The sequence below is a fragment of the Acanthochromis polyacanthus genome, chromosome 11, assembly GCF_021347895.1.
Source record: "Acanthochromis polyacanthus isolate Apoly-LR-REF ecotype Palm Island chromosome 11, KAUST_Apoly_ChrSc, whole genome shotgun sequence".
Taxonomy (NCBI): Eukaryota; Metazoa; Chordata; class Actinopteri; family Pomacentridae; genus Acanthochromis; species Acanthochromis polyacanthus.
In genome coordinates, this window is record NC_067123.1 from 10,961,570 (window position 1) to 10,985,912 (window position 24,343).

At 39.4% G+C, this 24,343-nt stretch overlaps 1 protein-coding gene and 1 long non-coding RNA gene across 2 annotated transcripts in view; both read right to left on the bottom strand.

The window, feature by feature from the left end:
• On the bottom strand, positions 1–24,294 carry mindy1 (MINDY lysine 48 deubiquitinase 1). The gene is made up of 12 exons (XM_022215263.2): positions 24,165–24,294; positions 21,042–21,909; positions 18,433–18,684; positions 17,443–17,666; positions 16,327–16,384; positions 15,686–15,750; positions 14,480–14,638; positions 13,572–13,674; positions 12,691–12,833; positions 8,709–8,903; positions 8,466–8,633; positions 1–7,471 (listed from the first exon to the last, which is right to left on the bottom strand). Exons 2-12 carry the CDS (start codon positions 21,409–21,411, stop codon positions 7,406–7,408), a joined length of 1,803 nt encoding a protein of 600 aa, XP_022070955.1. The 5' UTR covers positions 21,412–21,909; positions 24,165–24,294; the 3' UTR covers positions 1–7,405.
• The window catches only part of LOC110968369 (uncharacterized), a 116,017-nt gene that overhangs the window by 39,539 nt on the left and 52,135 nt on the right, over positions 1–24,343 (bottom strand). The window lies entirely within an intron of this gene.

The window sequence follows — 24,343 nt, forward strand, 5'->3', positions numbered from 1 at the left end:
TGAGATTCTGTTTTTATTGACAATTTGACAGGAAGACAAATTAAATACAAAGCTTGAACAGAGCATGGCATGGCGGTCCTTCGGTCACACTGAAGAAAAAAGAACTTTAAAAAATACCCAACGATGACAGAAATAAGTGGCGACGCCTGAAACACTCAGTCTTGTTGGGAAAGTTAGGGCTGAATGTTTTAATGTAAAACCGCTTTCAGACAGTTTTCACTCTAAGATGTTAGCAGTTTTATTCACCGTGGTTTTAAAGACGCTCATTAAAAACAGGACGAGTTACTGATTTCACCTCACCTCAAAAACGTTTGTGTCTGATCAAACAAGAAGAGAATCGAGACGAACACAAAGTTTAAACCGTCTGAGAATCAGCGGAGTCACAACACGGCTCTAATTTGTCCTCTTAAAATCCATTCAGGGTTTTAGATTTCTGTTTGCGTTTGTTTCCACAGCAGATTTAAAATGTTAAACAGGCCTCTGGTTTCTATGGAAACTACCAGAAAAAACACCCATTTTTAATGGTAGAAAGTCTAGATTCAGACTCTGATATTTATCATTTTGATGCACCAAAGCCATAAATACAAAACTTAAACAAAAGTTTTTGTAGAAATTATGAGACACACACTCAGAAATCTGAAATAAGTTACATTTCTGACTTTTCATGTTTCTTTAAATCAAAGAAAAGAAAAAAATCTGAACATACACATTGAATTATGATTAACTGACACAATAACAGAATTAACTCCAGGAAGTCGAAATTACTAGAATTCTTATTTTGAGACTTTGAGTCATAAATATGAGGTTAAAACTTTTCACTTGTGTGTTAAAATAAGATAGGAAGTCATAAATATAAGAAATCATTCTTTAATTATTACAACATAAACAAAACAAAATTATGGTTTATTTAATCAGATTAAGAATTCTAACTAGGACAAAATAATGTCTTATTATTTTGTCTCTCTCATTGCATTGGACTTTATTTTCCTGGCAGCTTCAGGCTTCTACATAGCAGCAAATTCTGCTCAGTTTTTTTGGGATCAATAAAGAAAATCAATTCTACAGATGTTTTCTACGAAAAGACAATCAGGAAGATCTCTTAGCAGTCAGTGAACGCATCGTCACTTTGAGTTTTCATAGTTTTAATTATTGTTTTTGCAGATTTTATCCAGATTTTAGAACATTTGACTTCTCAACGCTGATCAAACCTTCATATGTTGTATTTTACAGCTGCAAAACTTTCTCACAAGTTCCAAAAGATTTTTACTTCTTAAAATTGGTGTCATTTCAGTAAATATAGAATTTTTTTTTTCTGAATCATCAGTTTTTGAAATTTTCATTAGTCTATGAACTACTAAGTTTTAAATCGCGCCATTACATCAAAATCCTTTATCCCACGTCTCGATTATAAATTAATTAAAACTATTTTCTCAGATCACATTCTGTAAAAAAAAAAAAAAAAAACTGCGCCCCTCAGTGATTCGGCTACGACAAAGTCATGTGACAAAAATTGAGCTTTTGGCTGAACTGCAGACAGTGTAAAGCAAGATATGTATGGAGAAGAATTAAAAAAGAATTCAATGCATTTAACCCTAAACAAGGTTCTTCTGTCAAGGTGTTTCTACATAATTCATGCCAAATTACAGACTTTGTTTCACGTAAACTGCTACATAAATTCACTTTTCTTCATATCTTAAATTTACAGAAGCGATGAACTTGTGAAATAATTTTAAAACCTTCAGTTTTTCTATACTAGTCATCAGGGTTCATTTTCTGCATTAATCTGCTGGGAAACAAATCAGTGGAAATCTAAAAGCAGTTTTGAATTAATAATCAACTCTGTCAGTTAATTCCAGCAGGCGTCTGTTTTCGCCGACTTTCTTTTTTCAAGTTCAACTTCCGTCTGCATTAAAAAGTGATTACTGGATCAGTTTCACCAGAAGACGTAGTGTAACAAACTCAGCAGATCTGACCTTATTTCTAGCACAGTTCTCGTAACATCTGCATTCAAGTTTGCATGCAGAAGTTTCCTGTAAACTTCCTAAAAACTTTTAATTTCCCAGAGTTTCTTCTGATGAAACTGATCAGTAAAAGTCAGTAAAACACGGATTACAGATTCAGTTAACGTATTTTCCAACAGTTTTCCTTCATTATTTTCAGGTGCCACTTTGCAGTAAATCTGTGTTTTCAAAGGCTTTTCTTTATTAATGGTCAATAAACCCTTTAATCCAATAAAACCTGATTCAACGTGTGCGTGTAGAGGATTCTTCAGGCCCCAACAGGTCAATAAATAGTTAAAAGTCAATAACTGTTGGGCTGCTGTATGTGGGAATCCTTGACTTGAAAAAAAGAAGGAAACGTTCACTATTCATTCTGGAAATAATTAACGGGCGAGTAGTCGTATAGTCGGCAAAAGTATTTGTACACTTTCTGCTTTTCTTCGCCTTGTATCACAAAACGGAATATTTTTGAACAAAATGAGACATTTGAAGACGTCACCTTCTGCTAAGCAGTGTTTCTGATGCTGAAGAATAATTCTGCAGATGAATATATCTGTGATTAGCTCAGCTACTTCCAGATTCTTACTGTCAGTTTCAGTTTGAAAACAAAAAATCTGCCCTAATACACACTGTTTGCACACATTGTTTCCCTGAATGTCTAGAAAAATAAAAAAAAGTTTGGAATGGATACGTCTGAGTGATCCTTTAACCCTCTGAATCCCAAGAAAAATCGCAGAAATGACACCATTTATCACTAGGAAAGCATAGAAACACGAGGAATAGTGGCATTTTAATTTTGTTTCGTCTGATATATTCACCATAAAACACCAGAAAAGCTGTAAAATACTAAAGATTTTTCGCTCATCAGCACGCCTGAAGAGCAACACCTGACTCAGCTGTAAGCAAAAACTGTACAATCTGAAAGAATTATCGGTTTGCACTTCCCATTAGTCCTTGAGCTACTCACTTTGGCAAATCCAAGCTTTAAAATCGTACTATTACATCAAAATCACCTAATTCCACCAGTCTCGATTATAAATTCACTAGATTCTTCAGATCAGTTTTTGTCCATTTTTGTACAGCATATAGTCAAAGAAACACAATGCTGTGTTCTCTTTGCTATGATGTATTGCCCTATTATTTTGAGTTTCAAAGTAAAAGCCCTGAAGCCTTACTACTGAGAATAAAATTGAACTGAAAAGTCACTGAACCAGAATTTATTCAAAAGAATGTTTATTTGTGAGTTTGGAAACAGGAGCTTCAAAAATCACTGAGTTGACGTGGTTCTGATTTCATGTTGACGTCACTTAATTCCGTTTCAAAATATCATTTAAATCATGACGTCTGTATATTTGATAACTTTTCATAGTAAAGAGAAAACAAACATATCTAGTTCTCTTTCAGTGTGAAAACAATGAAAAATATAAGGTATACCAGTCCCTCCAGGAATTTGCGATGTTGCGATCACACGAATTCACGCAAAATCAACCAATCTCCGCGAATTTTGCGCGGCCTTGCAATTTTTTTCCCAATCACCACAACTTTCCCGCAATTTTGGCCTGCCTCCCGTGAGTTCCACCAATCATAGCAGTCCCCAGCACAAACATAATGCATGTAGGTCACCGAATTCACTTCCTGTTTATGGTTTGAAGATGCAAACATGTGAGATACTAATGTCTCTCATTTACCAACAAAAATTACTGCTGAAGACCGTGATCAACAATTAATTCACTGATGTTCTTCACCAAAGCGGAGCTAAACTGTTTTACAACCGTGCAATATTGTGGTGGAATACAAAAAAAAGAAAAGAATTATCGATGGATACCACTTTTTTTAAAAACACGAAACGTATTAGAACGGCTGAAATGAGCGGACAACAGAGCAGACAGATCACCATGATGGAAACTGTTGCATCCAGATCCGTTAGAGCACTGAAAGAATGAAGGTAAATTAGATTAATTATTCCACCAAAGAACACGGCGGAGTTATGTGACGATCAGCGTGTGTGAATCCTTCCTCTGCTACAAACATCACTTAAAAGCAGACTCAGGGATTTAGATGAAATTTTCATGGTCGGTCAGAAATGACACAAGGAACAAATAATTAGACTTCGGCAGTGATACGGCCTAAAGTTTGGATCCACCGATTTGTTAAGCAATCATTGCGGCACGGCATCTGATGGCAGCATGGTAACCATGGCAACAAGTGAACGGTACCTCAGTGGCCTGGTGACGATCACATGATTGTGATCCTACAACAAATCTACCACTGTGGATGTATCGGAAATGATACAAGGAACAACTGATTAAATTGTGGGGGTGTTTCTGAGTCCCATCAATTCCTGTCGCCCCCTGCATAGTTAGGTTACATCATATTAAACTATACTGACAGTCAATAGAAACTTTGAGGTAGAAATGTACACAGAATTCTACTTGTAGGGGGGCTGTAATTATTCATTGTGGATTTACTGATGATCAAGTGCCCTGGTAGTTGAGATAATGATGAGTTGTCATTTTGTCATGATTCATTGCACATGGGTTGGTCACTTTGCAAAAGTGAACCAAATACACACCAAGCAATACTCAGTGAGTGTCTGCACAATTTGAGAATGGGTTTTGAAGGCATAAAGGCCCAAAAAAGGCCACCATTGTTAGTCCAGTGAACAGCATCATGCCGCGTCTATCACATGAACAACGTCTCCGGGCACTGGGTATGGTGGAGGCCGGTTTGAGCTACAGTGATGTAGCCCGGCGTATGGGCTGTTCCCAACCCACAATCAGAAGCCTGGTCCAAAGCATGCGCCGACGGATTGCTGCCTGCATCGAAGCAAATGGAGGCCATACTCGGTATTGACTGTTGTGACTTTGTGTTTGGCAGGTGCCGTTTTCTTTTGTGAAATTCTTTATTTTGAAATCATTCTTGAAACTTTAGATTTCTGTTTCTGTATGCCAATATGCTAAACAAATGATTCATATGAAGAAAATCCAGTTTCGGGCTTCAAAATGAAAATTATGTTGAAAAATATGCTCTCAAAGTTTCTATTGACTGTCAGTGTAGTATCTGGCTGCTGCTAATATCCCACCATGGTGTGCCAGCTTTTGTGGAAATGGGTTGGAACGTTAAATAATTAATTTCGGAATAAATATTGTCAATTACAGTGTTGAAACATGTTCTATAAGCTGGAAAAAATGCAGCTTTTTAGCAATTGTCACTGTCTCCCGCAATTTCATCACAACAAATAAGCTTAAAACATCGCAACTTTAATCGCAAATTTTTCGAAAAGCTGCCGCGAATTCAGGCATTTTCGACCGCAACAATCACGAAGAACGCCCACGAAATCCTGGAGGGACTGGTATACATAACGTGTAAAGTCAAAAAAATTTTATAGTACTGGACACTTGCTGCTTCCAGTTTGTTCAATTATTGTCAAATGTCTAATTTAATTTTAACCTTTTATTTTTTCTAGTTTCATGATTTTCAACATTTAAACTGTGCATTTTTTTCTAATCATTTTTCGGTGGGTATTTTAATTATTTTCATTTGTTTCATTAATACTTTTTAGGTTTTACACATAATTTGTCTTTTTTTACATTTTATTAATATATACTTTAGACATTTAAGGGAACATTCTCAGTTTTTTGCCATTATTTTTATTTTGCTGATATTTTATTATTTATGAAATACTTGGACAACATTTTCTATTGTGCTTTTTTTTTTTTTACATTTAATCAACATTTTTTCAATGCTGTTATGTAATTTAATCCGTTACTTTAAGCTGTTGAGCTCATTTTCAAGTCGTCACAGTAATTCTGCTTCATTAATCAGATGTTGATTCCAGGCGTGAACTAACCGTGACGTCACCCGTTGGTTTCAACGCAGAGAAAATGAAGCCTGGATTTTGCTACTTCCTGGTCGCCATTTTGGATTTTTTGGAGCCAGTAACGTAAAAAGCGTCATCAAACTGGCTGGACCGGAGAGCAACTAGGGGCAGGACCAGTCAATGGGCGGGCCAGACTGAGAGCTGAAGACTCTCTTATCCCGCCCACATTTTACCGCAGAGGCTTCTGCCTCGCCCTAAAGGATCTGTCAATCATTCCAGACAAGACTGTCTATCAAGTATAGCCACGCCCCCTGGCTCCGCCAACTTTAACGATTTATTTAAAATTCAGTATTAATTTATTTTAAGATCAGCCACCTGATCTCTCATTTTGACCATGAAAACTAACAGGAAAAAAATCCTGAGCTGTAGAAAATCAGTCTATCAAATTTTATTTTTTCCAGTGATGAACTGGGGTCTATGGAGAAAAAGCTTTTTGGAGCCAACCCAAGCGGACGGCGTGATGTTGCAAGTTTTTGACACTTCCTGGTGGGCTTAATTTTTGGAGCCAGATGCTACGTCCATCTTTATATACAGTCTATGGTTAATTCCCATAGAGGTGCAGGACTTTATATAGCAGTGGAAAATCAACCCACAATGAACAAAGAAACACCTCTTTGTTCAGAGGGTTAACATGCTGTGTTCATGTTGGTTTGCACCAAGATAATACTTCTATAAACAAACTGTAACGTGTACTTTCTAACAGACGGACATTTTACATCTTGCTCATAATGCTAACACAAGCATTGTACCCACATCCTGTTTTCTGGTCCCTGTACAGACCCAGTAATTGTTGCATAAGTTGCTATAGGGTTACCTGTTGTGAAGAAAATCAACACAGCAGCTCAGAAACTAGTGTTTTAGACACTCTGACACAAAAGCTCACAAGCTTAGATGCTCTCAACAGAGCAGGAAATTTTCACGAAGCTTCTGCATTTCCAGGTTTTGTTTTTGAAGGATGATGATTCTACTATTTTTTGTACTCCTTGTACTAAAATTTATTTCATCCAGCCCTAAACGTACCCTGAAAAACCCCAAATTAAAGTCACATTTAACGATAAGTGGGTTGAAGCTCAAGTGACGTCTTCAGATGTCTTGATTTGTTTGATCAACCGTCCAAAATTTTAAAACATCCAGATTTCTTCCTTTTACAGGTTTGGTTTAACAAAAACAAGTTATCAGATTTTGTGTATGAAATCTTGGTTCCGACTGTCGGTAACCCAAAGTTGTTCTTATGTAAAGGTTGATAACTGATCAGTTGTTGAGTTTATTGATGATTAATAAACGTTTAGTCCTTTGTAAAGGCAGATTTATTCGTTTCACTCATTTATACAAACTGGAATCTGACACAAAACCAACCGTGACCTGTTGAATAAAAGCACTGGGGTTTGGCATCGAGCTCACTGTGTGCGTTTGTGTGTGTGTGTTTGTGTGTGTGTGTTTGTGTGTGTTTGACCTCCCCACTGCAGACACACTGGACTCGGGGAGTTTAACGTTGTTGTAGACAGTGATGATGATGATGAAGAGTCTATAGGAGGACACAGTCTGAGTCTTTGTCTCTCCTCCTGGCTTGCTGTGACCCCTGACCTCTGACCTGGAAAAAAAACAGACCGTCACCACGACAACAGCAGCACGTGTTTATGAAATCATCTGGATCAAGTTGTTCATAAAAAACAAATAAACACACTTGTACGTTTGTGTGTCACATGTTAATATTTTAAATATTTTTGAGGGATATTTCTCCGTTTCTTCTGGTTTGGGGGGTATTTTTGCATTTTATTTACATTTTTGTAAATTAGTGGGTTGTTTTGCTTTTATTGAAAAATAGATTTTCCTACTTACTAGTATCTTTGTTCCTTCTTTTCAAATATTTGAGATTTGGGACATTTCTGTTTTGCTTTCTTGGGGGAATTTTTATTGGTATTTTTCCACTTTTAAGACGTTTTATGAATATTTTACGGAATCGTTTAAAAATTAGACAATTCGAGGACAATATCCCCCTTTTGCTGTGTTTTGGACTGTTGTGGGATATTTTGTGATACTATTTTTTAAATTTCATATCTTACATATTTGGGAGACATTCTTGTGACATTTCATGAATAGCTGTCAATACATGACAGTCAAATATATATTCTTAAAATATTTAGAGAACATTTTCTGGAGATTTTTTAATATTTTGGGGCAATTTTGTTTTTTAGAATTGTATTCCTTTATTTTTTCGAGTTGTAATCATTTGTAATCATTTTTGAAAAAGTTTATTTCTATTTTTTCATTTTTATTATTTATTAAATACTCAAGTGGCATTTTCGACTCTGCAAATATATATTTTTACATGTATGTTTTAAAGGCTCTCATTGTAATTTAATCTGTTACTTTCCGCTGTTCAGCCCATTTTCAGGTTTTCACAGTAATTCTGCTTCATTAAGCAGATGCTGATTTATTCAGCAGCAATATCTGAACATAGTTTCTGAGATTTATTAAATTAAGAGATTACATCTTGATTTAATCAGAATATGACCAGTGGACTTGATGCTGGATTCCAGTTGGATAAAAGTCTTTGAACTTTGACAGACATTTGCTGATGTTACCTGCTGTGCTGCCTGCATTGATCCCTGTTGCTGCTGTTGCTGCTGCTGCTGGAGTTGCTGCTGTTGCTGGTATTCCTCCTGCTGGAGCTGTCGGGCCAATTCCAGGTCACTGAGGGGTCCGGGGGTGCCGCCCTGCTGCTGCTGCAGGGAAACTGCCACCAGGTAGTCCTGAAGCCGACAACATCGATCAGTGACGTGTTAATTTTAACTGACCCGTTCATTGGCGTCTTCTGGAGGCCTCACCTGGTCGATCTGCCTCTGCTGCTCCTGAGCACTGGGGGGCAGGTGGGAGGTAGGCGGAGCTCTCTGAGGAGGATGACACAGTCTGAAGTCGGAGTCGCAGAAGTTTCCGTCTCCTTCCACGTTATGGAGAGACTCCCAGACCAAACCCTCCTCCTGCAGGAAGCCCTGGTCAGTCACCAGCAGGTACAGGTGGCCCTGAAAGAGACAAAACTTTATTAACAACAGGTACAGGTGAGCTGCGAGGGAGAAAACTTTATTAACAACAGATAGAGGTAACGCAGACAGGGAGAATACTTTACTAACAGGTACAAATGACCCCAAGACAGAGAAAACTTTATCAGCAGATCCACCTTGTGTTTAATCATGGTACAGCTGTGTGTGTGTGTGTGTGTGTGTGTGTGTGTGTGTGTGTGTGTGTGTGTGTGTGTGTGTGTGTGTGTGTGTGTGTGTATACTTGTTTCTGCTATCTCGGTGGGGACTCATGTCACGGTGGGGACCCAAAATGAGGTCCCCACGGGGGGAAACAGTGTTTTCTTGGCCATGTTGTTGTTACTGAAAAAAGTAAAAGTGCAAAAACGTTTCTTTAGGGTTAGTAGGCCTGCCAATGATAATCAATTCGACGATGCATCGCGAAGCGGGGCTTACCCAATGCGGCATCGATGCGGCAACGTCACATAATCGATTATCTGTGTCATTGTTTATTTTCTGCCCTTCCATGTTAATAAAGTTGTAAACTTTCAGTTACTTCTGGGGGCATTTCCAGAGCAACGTTACAATGACATGCGCAGTACGTTGGGCTACAGCTACAAGCAGCCGCGTCCCGCAGCAGTGCTAAAAATAGCAACACAACACCAGCACGAGAGATGGCTCAGGAGGAGTTGGTAGAAAACCGGGTGCTAAAAGACGCACCCCAAACTTTTAAAGCGGACATCTGGCAACATTTCGGATTCTACGAAGTTGATGGGAAACTGGACAAGACTCACGCGGTGTGTAAAACATGCCACGCTAAAATTAAACATGTCGGTAATACAACAAACTATAAGAACCACGTTGATCGTTGGCATCCCGAGTTGAATTCAAAAGCAAAAACAGTTGAGCCATCCCAGCTAAAAATATACGAGTTGCTCACGTCAGTGTTGTCTCCCACATCAGAGAGAGCAAAGAGGATCACGCGAGCAGTGGGGTGTTTCATAGCGAAAGATCTACGACCCTATTCAGTCGTAGAATGTAAAGGGTTTCGCCATATGATTAAAACGCTTGAGCCCCGGTACACTCTGCCGACAAGAGCTACGTTCACTGATACTGTAGTTCCCACACTGCACAAAGAAACCAAAGCAAAGGTAATGGAATCATTGAGCAAAGCTAGTCATGTAGCCATTACAAGTGATGCCTGGACTTCAGTCGCGACAGAGTCCTATGTAACTATAACTACACATTGTATTAGTGAAGATTGGCAGATTGTAGGATATGTGCTGCAGACGAGATCAGTCTATGAGAGCCACACTGGAGCTCATATGGCGAAGCTATTGTTGGATGCTGTGGAAGAATGGCAGCTAGCAGGGAAAGGTGTTGTGCTGGTGACGGACAATGCCGCCAATATGTTATGTGCTGCTGAAATTGGAAAGTTCCCCCATGTCAAGTGCTTTGCCCATACGTTGAACCTCGCTGCACAGCGGGCGCTTAAACTACCAACGGTAGCCAGGCTTCTGGGAAGAGTCCGACGTATCTCAGCATACTTCCATCGCAGCACAAAGGCTCTGCACCTATTTGAAGAAAACCAGAAAGTTGTTCTCAAACTGAAAACTCCACTCAAACTGATAACTGATGTCAGCACAAGGTGGAACAGTGCACATGACATGATCGAGAGGTTCTTGCAACTACAAGCTGCAGTGCATGCCACCCTGCTGTCACCTGCCTTGGATGTGGATGAGGATGACATTGTCACTCTCAGCAGAACAGATCTGGCTAATGCAGAGGAAGCAGTGAAGATCTTGAAACCAATGAAAGAGGCCACTCAGTTGATGGAACAGGCACGCAATCCAACAGTCAGCCTCATTGCCCCACTTCACGCCCAAATCCTCCAGCGCATGGCAGACACTATTGGAGACCCACCAGTGATCCGTGATGTGAAGACTGCCGTCAGAACAGATCTCCTTAAGAGGTACAGCACTGATGCAGAGAAGAAGATTCTTCTTAGATCCTCTGCCCTGGATCCTCACTTTAATTAAGTTGCTTCCTTTCCTGCCAGAGGAGGAGAGACTGGATGTCTACGCAGCAGTCACTTCAGAGGCTGCATCCTTGGAGATAATTAATTTGAAATTAATTAAATTAATAATTTCTGTTTGTAAAACGTATATAATATAATAACTACCAATTATAATAATGTAATTTTATGTTAAACAGCGACATAGTCAGTAAAATATTTAAGACTGAGGAAAAATAAGAAGAAAATTTGTTGTGATGTGAGCTGAAGCATTGGATGAGAAAATGCTAACTGCTGCTGTTCTTTTGCTCTTATTTCTTTTTTCCAAAATAGGAGGTGGAGGACAGAAGAAGAGGACGTGGGTCAGAATCAGTCCCTGGAGGAACAGGAAGTTCAGGGACCCAGGAAGAGTTGCTGTCTGTGGATGATGATGTGTCAGCAGGCCCCTCTGCTCCCAAGAAAAGGAGGACCACCGCATCACTGCTTGAAAGTTTGCTGGGAGATTCATTCAGTGGCAACCGTGAACCTGCAATACAGGTCAAGACCCCCTATGCAAAGGCGGAGGAGGAAATGGACTTGTACTGTAAGTCTTCATCTGTGGCTCTCAAGGAGGACCTCTTGGACTGGTGGCATCGCCATGCAGGCTCATTTCCTATCCTCTCAAGGTTGGCAAAAAAATACTTGAGCATCCCAGGGACAAGCGTGCCTGCAGAGAGAGTGTTCTCCACCACAGGAGATATTGTCACGGCAAAAAGAAGCACTCTTGACCCAGAGCATGTTGATCAGCTTGTGTTCTTACATGGCAACCTTGAAATTCCAAAATGCTGAACAGTGAGAAGTTATGTAGGCTTAGGTCAAACTGTATATTTCCTCACTCTGAAACAGATTGACGGTGAACCCAGACTAAGACGTTTGTAAAGAAAAAAAAAGTAGTAGGCCAGGCCTACACGTTTTATTTTTGGTATACAATTTATTTTATTTGCACAAATTGATATTTTGGTGTATGCAGCTGATGTAACTGATTCTCAGGTATATTGTCCTTGTCTTAAAGGCACTAAGCAGCTGCTGTTTTTCTGTTTCTTTTTTTTGAGAGAGAGAATTTACTTACACTTCTTGAAAATAAGTTTCACAGTAATAATGCACTGCAGAGAAGAATAATATTGTTCCTAGGTCCTCTGTAGAGGCTTCCTTTCCTTAAAGGAGAAAAGTTTTGGGTGGGAAATGGTAGTAGACTAGGCCTACACCTTTTATTTTTGGTTTACAATTTATAATTCATTTTATTACAAATTGATGTTTTGCTGCTTGCAGCTGATTTAACTGCCTGAAGAAGTGGTAATTATACACAAATAGTAGCCAGTTTATTAATAAATTTTGTTGCTAAATATATCTGACTACTTGTATTTACTCATGACTGATAAAAAATGAACCATGTTGTTTGCAGTAATATAAAATTTAGATGCATCGCAATGCATTGTAGAATCGAATCGAGTCGAATTGTGACCTTGCCGAATCGAATCGAATCGTGAGGGCAGGACCAATGCACACCCCTAAGGGTTAGCCATTGTTTTGGTGTTGGTTAAGGTTAGGGTTAGGGCTAGGGGTTAGATATGAATGGGAGTCAATGGTAAGTCCCCACGGGAATAGCAGAACCAGACATGCGTGTGTGTGTGTGTGTGTGTGTGTGTGTGTGTGTGTGTGTGTGTGTGTGTGTGTGTGTGTGTGTGTGTCTCCACCTTGTGTTTAATCATGGTACAGCTGTGTGTGTGTGTTTGTCTCCACCTTGTGTTTGATCATGGTACTGAAGTGGTTGTTTCTGAAGAACACAGAGATCTCTCCTTCTTTGGCCGTCGTGTTGAGTTCACACAGACCGTGATACGATAATTGAGTCGCTGTCGACTCCAGAAACTGCTCCGCCACCAGACCTGCACAACACACACAGATACAAATCATTCATATATAGTTAAAGAAATGCATACTTTAAATATTAATTACATGCATTCATTGCATACAGTTTATATCTGATTCTATACTACGTACTGTTAATATACATTCACATGAATATATACCGTCATCTGCTTTAATAAACATGCTTTAAGATCTTTATATGAATACATACTGCAAGCACATGTTGATATGAATACATACCAGTTGTCTATGCTTATATAAATACATATTTATGGAACTGCATAATGTTTGTGCATGAAAATATTAATGCACACTATTAATACACAGTCACATAAATATATACTGTTTATTTACATTTATAGAAATGTATTATTTTAATACACGTTCATGTAAAAACATAAACTCTTATATAAATACATGTAATTTTTTACGTGTTTTTCCATATACATTTTAATATGGATGTATATAAATGCTTATTGTTTATATCAGTTTAAGTAAATACATACTGTTTATATATATGTTTGTATGTTTGCATGTATTTATATAAATGCACACTGTTCATATGCATTTCTATAAATATAAACTTTTTCTGTAACTTCATAGGAATGTATACTATTTTTATATGTTTCAGCAGCGACATTAAATCTGCTGCCAGGTGAAGTGAATAACTCTAATGATCACTCTGCAGTATGTGTTTGCGTTGTGTAGTTTTATGTTTATATTTACATGCATGTGTGTATTCTCATGCATGTTACCTTCACCGACTCGACTGCTGTCTGCAGAGTGTTTGTAGTCGATAATTTTCTCCACCAGCTGGTTGTAACTCAGTTTTCCCACAGCGGCCACCATCTCTGTACTCTAATACACAATATATACACACACACAATACACAAATACCATCATTTTTTCTTCTGTAGATGGAATACTGTAAAAATTGTAACAATACATGACATGAACTCCAGCATACTTCACATGCTCTAACTGTGGTCATGTTAAACAGTGACTCCACCTTGTGATGCAACCAGGTACTGCAGCTAAAATACAATATGCATGTACCCGTCTCCTGTCTTAGCAGTTGAAATATTTTTAAATTGGTTAAACTATTGACAGTAATACATCAATTAATAAATAATCTTTAACAATCCCTAGTTTCCACAGAGCAGAGGGGAGTTAAGTATGGAAACAAACAATCTAAGCCGTGAAACATCAACATAGATTTACCATTATCTTCCAGTATTAGTAACATCTGTCAGCTCTTAGAAAAATGTTGTACATGTTGATTATCATGTTTTTTTGTATTATTTTTTTCTTTTGTGAAATTAATAATCAAACATAGCTAACTTTTTTCTTCTAAATGATTTATGGTGTTCTGTGTCGCACTCTACAGAAGACATTTCTGAGCTCTCTCTAACAAAATCGGCTTTCATTTTCTCTCTATGTATTTTTTTGCATTATAATCATGTTGTGCTACAGAGAAGACATTTCTAAGTTATTTTCTTCTAGTCATGGTTGTTTTTCCACTACTTCCGTAGTTGTACACGTTGTGTACATAGTTGTATATTGTAGTGAAAAATGAGCCGACAATGAGTAAAAATGTGACATGAACAAAAGCCAAAGCTGCTCTGAGGGTTAACGAGCATGTAACTAGCATGTAGCGTGTTACCTGAGGGTCGACCAGCCAACCGTGGTACAGCGGGATGTCCAGCAAGTCGAACACGATGCACTCTGGCGTGTATTCAAAGTCCGTGACTCCAGTGAAGCGAACATTGACGTCGAGGCCGGTGGAAAGCTTTGGGAGGACCGCCATGGCATCACTCATGTTCTGTAAACACAGTCAGTACATTGAAATTTGATGTGTGGACTCAAAATGATTGATTCTCAGTTTTATATTTTACATCTCCAAGTTTTACAGACATACAAACACAGTAAAAATGGATTTTCACCATGTGGGACTAGGGATCGACCGATATGGATTTTTTAGGTCGATACTGATGCCAGTTATTGGTAATAAAGACTACCTGACAGCCGATATTTGGCACCAGTTAAGGTCATGTCTTAACAGCATATGATAGCAAAGAACCTGTCATTCATAACTAGACCTTTATCTTTAAGTGTGACTATAACTGAACATGCAAAATAGAAATAGGAGAGAATAAATTAGGATGTTTCCTGTGTTTATGTGGGATCAACTGACATTTATCAGTTTGTATCCAGTTCTTCTCTGTATTCATAATATTTCACAGCTGTATCACTTTTACTGTCCACTAAGGTTCAGTTTTTAAAGCTTTATTAATTACTACTTTTCAGACTCCATTTCAGGTTAATCTGTGGCTGCCATCTAATTTAGCTGCTAGCTTAGCTGCTGTAAGAGAAGCTAATTTCCTGGTTTGTGTTTCTTATTCAGCTTTTGCTGCGTGAGATACATTTCGGAGACCACGGAGAGAGAGGATGCTGCATCAGATGTGAAGTATGGCATTTAATTTATCAATAAATCGTACAATAAAACACTGACACTCAGAAAAAATTCGACAGATCTGCCACGACAATCGGCCAAGTCGATAATCAGTCTATCCCTATGTGGGACCCTTAAACATTTCAAATGATTTCTCTAGAATCAGGAACCAGTTCTCAATATCCCACTAAGAAAGAGTAAAACAACTGGTTGACTGATTAATCATTTCACATTTCTGTCTTTTTTTTAAGCATAAATCATTTTCTGTTCATTTGTAGAAAGTGAGGACATTTGGTGTGGTTTTCTCTGCTTCACTGGGCTGGTTGAGGTTTCCAGTTAGAATTAGGTCAGTGAGCGTAGTCGCACAGACAGAAAAAACATACAATTGTGTGGGTGTGTGTGTTTTTCTTTGTGCACCTGCTGGAAGTTGAGCTCCATGCCGTCAGTTTTCTCTCTGGGTGTGACAGACAACACACACTCTCCTGCAGAACAGAGCAACACAAACAGCAGTCAGGAAACATCGTCACAGCTGCTGCCTAACCAAAAAAAAAGTACACCTCAGGTCTGTTTGTTCAGGTTAACGGTTCAAATCTGGGCCAAACATCTGAACTAAAACCAGAGAAGAGGTTCTCCATTTGGTCAACTGATGGTTAATCAAAAACAGCTAAACATCTTCTGTTTCATAGACATAAAGATGCGTTTATGTATTTAGTCGGTTGTTGGATTTCTGGCATCCTTTTACTAGTTTTTCACATTTCAAAACTATACAGCTGATCCTTTATAGAGCAATTAATCTGGAAGTATTCTCATTATCAAAGAATTATTTTTTTAAAGCAATTGTTGTTTTGAGTTTCTGAAATGTGGGAAATATGGAAGAAAACTGAATCTAGCTGGAATTTTAGCTGTTGGTTAAAACCAAACAAACATCTGGAGACACCACATCGGTGCATGGGAAACTGGGACAAACACTTTCACTGTTTTGTGATGCTTTACAGACAAAACACTCAGAACATCTAAAGAACAGATTCATTATAATATGAACCCAGGTGTGATCTCACCCAGGTGAGCCATCAGGTCCTCAGTAGTGACAACTTCAGTCTGAGCAGGAAGCTTCGCCTGAAATAACAAGAAAATCATGTTCTATTGAGTGGGATTTACCCTTAGTAGTCTGAGAGGCATGTTAACTTATCACCAAAATGGTATCATTTATCACAGCAGAAAGAAATCCTTGAATTGCTCATTCTTTTATTTTACTTATTTGACCTTTATCTTATCAGGTAAAAATGTTTGAGAACCAATTCTCATTTGAAAACATGACTTGGACTCTGTTGGAAAACAACCCAAACCTAACCTTAGAATTGTGATTTTACAAAAATTTAAATCACTTTATTCTGCATGTCTCATTTAAAAAAAAAATCACAAAAATAAAAGGGTTGAAACCAGATTCTGCAAAAAAAAAAAAAGTGACATTCAGGCTGAACTGTAGTCAGTGTTCACACAGAACAAAGACGATGTAAGCATAGTAAAAAATACATGTAATAAAACATTGTTATTAGAGTCACCATTTTCTGGATAGAAATTTTACATGTTGAATCCAGGTTTTTCCTTTTCTTGTAAAATAAATAATAGAAAAACATCTGCCTATATTTTTTCTTTCTTTATGATTTATGGAATTATAACCACGTTCTGCTACAAAGAGGACATTTCGAGTTTTCTCTTCTTCTAGTCGTGGTTGTGTTGTTTCCATAGAGGTGCCGGACTTTATACTGCAGTGAAAAATGAGCCCACAGTGAGCAGAAATGTGACAGGAGAAGAAACTGCTTAGAGTTCAGAGAGTTAATGGGTCAGTTCTCCTAATTACGATAATCATGATGATAACACTTCATCCTTTAATGAAAAGTCACATGTGGCCTTGAAACTGCTCATCAGTCAGCTGTCCAATCACTTTTGAGGCTGTGAAAAAAAGCAACTGTGCAAAAAAAAATGTCTCTAATTCCACAATATTTTAGTTAAACGCATTGAATTTAAAGTCTGCACTTCTGTCACATCTGGATTGCTTCATTTCAGTTACACTGTGGTGATGTATGAAGGCGAAACTATGACTGTCACTGTCCTAATATTTATATGGCATGTATATGTCTGGATTGGCAGTCGGTTATTGAGGTGTGTTTTACCTTCCAGCGCAGGAAGAGCGTGTTCATGATGGCCAGCAGGGGGCAGGGTCCGTTCTCACTCTGGGTGATGATGGGCGTCTTCTTCTCCTTCCAGGTGATCCACTTCACCAGGTAATACGCTGGCATGGAGGGTCCGGGCTCTGGGGCAGCGGCAGCAGCAGCAGCAGCTGGAGGAGCAGCAGCAGCAGGAGGTGGAGCAGCTGCTGGAACAACAGCAGCGCCCCCTGTGGACAGGAGGACAGCTGTACTGAGAAGTAGCTTAAACACATTACAATCAGGAACCTACTTTGACTCCACAGTGTGTAGTTTTCCACACTGAACACATCATCCCAACATTCATACTATCTGAACTTTCAAAGAATCAACAGAAAACAATTCAGAATTTAATTAAGTGTAGATATTCATCAGTCCACAGCTCATCACTGGGTGCAAACCCACGGGCTGAAGGGTCCAGGAGTCATGGGGCTGTGTGAAGTAAATACGAAGATTTCTTGTTGGAAGGAGAATCTAACAATTTCAGAGAGACTTAAGATGACCACAAAGAAACAAAACAAAGGAAAAGAGCCACAATGTGACCCAGAGACGTCCGTTTGTTAAAAAAGACAAAAGGAAAAAGAAAATTAGTCAGCTGTATTCTGCCGCTATTTTGATTAGGGCTGTACGATATATAGCTTCACCGTCGACTTTGCGATGTGAAGTAAGGTAAATTAACTCAAACACATCAAGCTTTTTTGCTGCTTGACACAAAAATAAGACTTTCAAGACTTAAAGACTTCAATTTTCCCTGATTAACCCACAAGAGAAGTCTCATATACTCTGATTTAAGAGTTCTTGGATACACTGACTTTTTGGTGGGCTTCATTATTTCACATGTAAAAGGTCAGATGTGACTGAGGAGAAGTGATAGAAGTTGCAGTCCCACAACTGAACCCTGAACGCCTCACAGAGCAGAGACTACAGTCTGACAGTAAATATCAGTAGATGCCTCACCAGCAGCTTCTAGCGCCTCGTCCTCCTTCAGGCTGGGGACTTCGGTGGATGGAGAGCAGCCTTCCACACCCAGAGCTGAGTAGGACGAAGACAGGCCATCCTCCACGTCCAGGGAGTTTCCTGTGGCCGTGACCCCGTCTGACAGCTCCAGACTGGGGATGGAGAACGACGCCGAGTCGGTGGACTCCCGCTGGTCGTCTGAGCCGCCTGCTGTCGCCAGCGAGGAGCTTTCCTCCAGATCCAGGTCCAGACCTGCAACCACACGACAGGGAGGACATTAAGGATCATGCACACCTCCAGCTCTTCTGTTTTTGGACAGATTTACAAGTGAGAATTTTTCATGTCCTGGTCCTTCATACAGCTCCTCAGCCTCTGAAACAGGCTGTTTGAGTCTATTTAACCTTCTAAATCAGAGTCGCAGATGAGTTTAAAAGGCATGTGACTGTGTTAATAGTAGCCTTTAAATCAAGGAAAAAAAATGTTCTGTCTTATAAATTTGTTTTCACACCTTTCACCATGAAATGCTGACAACTGTGAAATATTATAATAATTGTATAGGAAAGATTGTCTGGAAAATACTTACTTTTAGATAAGCAACATTTGTATTCACTCAAGTGCTCACATACAGTCACCCACTGCAAAGGTGGTGAAGAAGGTAAACATTTGGGTTTGTCGAGTCTTAGTCTGAAAATTTTAATCTGTCAGATAAATTTATAAAATAAACAATACTTTGGGATCTTGTCCTTAATTTTTCATCTTGTTAGGCAAATTTTCAACGTAATTTTTTTTCTCTTTTGGCTCCATCTTTGTTGTTTTAAACATTTAATAACAGTGACCAGACTGTACTTTACTCATGTGGACATTTAAAAACTGTTTTCTTTCACCACCAAAAACAAACAAACAAAAATCACTTAGAGTATCAACAACCAAAAACTTAAAAATATATGACAGTAAAGTGTCATTAATGTATTTTACCCATGCAAAAATATGCATTTAATATCCTTTATTTATATACTGATTGAAAAGTAAAAGCCCAACTACGTAGGGACAAGACATGAAAGTGTTCTGTACTGTTAAACTGCATCACGACTATCAAATAAAGATGAGCCTATGAACTAATTCATACTCAACACTGTGCAGGAAAATACACACAGACCTGTCACTTTTCATTGTACTGTATAATACTATGCTCCTTTATTGCACTGAGATTGTGTTACTGTATTTAATACTTTCTTGTGGCTACGTTTGGCATATTTTCAGACACTTGCAACAAAGGCTGCAGGTAGTGGCTGAAAAATGTGACGTCAGTTTGATGGGGAAGTAGAGGAAACATTTCAGGAAGCATTCTTACAGAAATTTGTTTAGTGTTGGACCTCTGACCCTGAATAATTTTTACTTCTGACATCAGAACTGAATACAAGTGAGAGAAAAATCTGAGAAAGCATTATGTGTGCGCTCTAATATCTGTTCCACACTTTGCTCCTGCTGTTGTAAACAAATCTCATGAATATTAGAGGTGTTTTTGGTTCCTGTCATTTGTCACACTTTCACCCCACTGGCCTGCAGCCAATCAAAACAAAGGCTGATTGAGGGCGTCTCCTGCTCCACATAGTCTCAGCTTCCTGAATGTTAACCAGCTGGAGCTCAGCTTTACTACGAACCAGAGATACACAAACATCTTTCTACATGTGCAGCCACTTCATCACACTGCTGTGGACTGAGTCTGGAATGTTCTCCCAACATGTACCGTCAGTAGAGTTTTAATTGGTAAACAGGAACATAGCAGCTACTAGTACTACAGCAGTTTAAATACTGTTTACATGCACAGCACCATTAATAATTAAGGGATTAGTGATCGTTAGTTAATTATTTATGAATGAGTTATGGGTCAGTTATAATCAATCAATAAGAACAACTTTTAGGGTTTCAGACTGCAGAACATCCTGCCTCTTTTTAGCTCTCTAATATATGTTAAGTTGGTGTCTCATTTGTGCAATAATAATTGTCTTTTGCAGCCGTCTTGTCTTGTTGTTCAGTTTATTCAGGTTTTTTTTGTGTATTTTTGCAGTGGTTTTGTGTCTCTTGGTGGACATTCCTCCAATGTTTTTATCCTAAAAGTCTATTTCAACAGCTGACAGATCACTGGCTTGGCCAAGCATCAGATTAAATATTCACAGTTTTGCCGATAGTTGGCATCAATCATATTTTTTAACCAATGCCTCAAAACATAAATGAATTAAAAATGTGTAGCTACTTCCACATAAAACAAACGCAGACAGAGCTGTTGTTCTGCTGTTTAGTTACACTGAATCTCTATTTAAATCAAATGTTTTGTGTATAACATGGCTCTGTGTGTTTCTGCAGTTATAGTTTTGATTACAACATTGTAAAAAAAGAGGGGATGTATTATGTCGTATAATTCAGTATAAATGTCGACAAACACTCGTCAATAACTGTCACTTTCTAATGAGTCATCAGTGTGCATGACCCTTAAAGTACGTTAACAATTCACAACAGGTGAAATAATATATAAACCATCAATAAACAGATCTCTGCTTGTTAAGCTGTTGTCCATGTAAATATACATGAGCTCTTATCAGGCCTCTAACCTGGATCTCCTCCTCTGTCCGGCCCTCCATCAGTCCTGATGTGTCGGAGCAGAGCTGACAGACCTTCCTCTTCTGTGGTGACGGTGGTAAGTGTCCCATTTTCAGACGATAGACTCGGCGACGACTCTGGTGGTGTGGGCGTGGCCTCCTCCTCATCCTCCTTCTCCTCCTCGTCTTGCTTATGGACTTTAACAGGAAGAGGTTGGTCGGTGGTGCCGTTACTGCTCGGTGCTTCTAAGTCTGACCCTTGTGCTGTCATGGTTACAATCAGTTCTTTGGAGAAGCTTTCCAAGCCAACAGTTGGCTCATCTTTGCTGCGTTCGATCAGCAGGTCAGTGGCAGCTGATGGCTTTGAGCTGGACTCCGCCATGATGAGCCAATCGTTAGACACTAAAGAAAAAACAAAACAAAAAACGAGGTTCTGTGGTTTCACAGGACAAACACCAGCTCCTTATGTACACAAACAACACGTGTAGAAAAAAATGATCATGAAACAGAGGCCTTCATGAGGGAAACACGTCCTCAACTTCAAGCCGTTTGGTCAGAAGGTTGAGTTAAGATGGTGGCGAGGCGGTGAAGGTGGTGGGCAGAAGCTCCAACATGGCCGCCAGGACACACTTAGGAGACAGTTACTTATCCATCAGCGTGTCCACCGCCTGCTGAAGGTTTCACAAAACGAACATCTATCCGAGACTGAACATTACGCACAGCTTCCAGTGGCGTCACGTCTTCGTCATAAATTAAGGATCATTAAAGGCAGGAAATATGAAGAAAAATATGAAGTTCGTCTGCTCGGCTCAAGACCTTCACTGTCAGAGCTGCAGGACGGAAGATTTAAGGTCTTCTGTCAGCAGACGTCCTGTCAGACCTGAAGAGAGAAACAAGAAGAATAAATCATCACAGATGTCTTTGTGGCTGTTCAGTGGCTCATTGTAGTCATTTTGTATTTGTTTTTTTCATACAAACTTGTTCAATCGGACAATATTCCTATTGCTACTGATGAAGTGTCTATCACAGGTCTATGCTGCTATTGTTTTGTCGCCCAAGTTTAATCAAACTTTTTTCTTATTGTGACAGGTTTTAAAAGAAACCTGGACTTCTTTTGGAGTCCCATGTTTTGATATATTTTTACCACGCTGGTGAGTCTGTCTAGAGTTTTGCGCTTTAATCTATAAACGCTTGTTTACATTCCACACTGTGCTGCAACTACACAGTAAAATATTTAAAATCTTAGTCTATATAAAAATACAATACACAAAAACAAAGCTTGCAAATGGTCTGCTTTTCTAACTTGCAGAAAAAAGCATTTCAATTTATGTTGCTCTAGTTAGAAAAGGGTTAAGCTTAGTCACAAGTGTGCACAAAAAGTTTCTGAGCTGTGCTACTGATGACAAATTCTCAACCAGAGTTAATCCACACTTGAGTCAGCTGTGCCTTTAAAGGACAATGACCAGTAGTGTGACCAACACACAAACAGTCCTTTGACCAGCGACTATAAAAGCAGCCCTTAAAATGCAGCTTTATTCAAATGACACGATGCCACAGATAGCAGAAAAATAGGAACAGGCTGTTGGCTGCTGCAGGTCAGTCAGGACCGTAACCAGGCACTTGACCATTTGTCTTCTAGAAAATCGTTTCAGATAGCATGCAGGACGATCTGCCACATGACCGCAGACCATGTGTCGCCACCCGAGCCCATTATCATCATATCTGGCTCTTCCATCTTAAGAAATTTTCCATGTTTGTCTACAGAGACTGCTGATGTAGCTGTTTGTGTTCACAAAAAAGAATACTTTCACAAACTGAGAAAAACTCCCTGAAGGAAGCTGATCTGTGATCTCAACACTCACACCTAGGCTGTGAACTAATGGCCTAACAGTGTTGTAATTGGCTCCAGTGACTGCCCACATTTTTTGACACTGGCAAGATGGAGGACGGTCTTTTTCACCAATAAATCTCACTTTCAGCTTTACAGAGGATGGTTGGCATGGCATTTGGTGGCTACAGGTAAATGCAATGCGAATGTCAGCGTCTTACGAAGAGCAGGTGGAGAAATTGGGGTATGAGCAGGAATCTGACGAGGACAAAAAACTCATCTGGATTTCATAGATGGCAACGCCCAATGATATTGACATGAAATCCTCACAACAATGGTTCCATCACCTGACGTCCAAACAAGACAACGCCTGCCGTCACGTTACCTGAAATATGAACTGCCCTTCTATGGTAGCTGAAAATGTTCCAGTCCTAAAACAACTGCAGACTCTCATGACATGTAATCCAACAAAACATCTGTGAGACACTCTGGATTGATGTGTCCCGCAAGAAGTTTACCAACTTCACCAAGTTGCAGCAATGACCACCATTTTATGCATCATGGATATGTGACAATACGTGATGCAAATGGTGGACACAGTCATGACTGGCTTGTGATTTCTTGTCTTGGACTTCACTTACCACCTTCATTTCCAATGTACAGTACTGGTTTGTTTTATGACATCCATTCTGTTGTAGGGATGCTGTGTGTTAAAACGACAACTAACTATTCCCTAATGGTAAAAACTCTGGAGAGCATTTAATAAAATATGATATGCTGCATTTATACTTGATAGTGGCAGCCCTGAATCCACAGTTTGTATGAAGCGAGGAGGAACAGTGTGTTTCAGTAAACAGCACTGAGGACAGTCATTAGTCAGCCAAACAAGTGCTTAAGTTTCCCATAATGCTCCTCAGTGAGATAAGAGAGCAGAGAAGCAGCTCAGCACAGTGTCACTCTGACTAAACACGTTTCACAGTTAAAACTAGGCACTGGAGTGTGTGTACTCTCTGCTGACAGTGTTATCCCGACAGGCGTCCTTCACAACAAACGTCACCTCAGCAGAAACCTGACAGAAACCATGAAACCAGCAGCCCGCTGCCGCCTCAGCATTAAGCAGCTATCTGCTGTGACACAACAACTCCTCGAGCTAGCCATCCTGATGCTAGCTCTCCAAGCTAACTTAGCCAAGTTAGCTTTGTTCCGCTAAGAGTCAAACTTCCCCGTAGGAGCCGGTACCCGATATACAGCATTGAGCCCCGCATTCACATCTGAACAGAGAGTCGGTTAAATGAGACGCAACTTACCAACAGCAGTTGAAGGTCTGCACAGTGCGCTGACGCTGGCTAGTGGACGGGCATGATGCTAGCTGTTTACATTCCTCTCCGCTACTCTCTGCCAGGCTCACAGGCCCCGCCCACCACCTCCCTCTACCTCACATCCGCTCAACTTTAAAAGGCTGCGTTAGCCTTTAGCAACGGGCTAG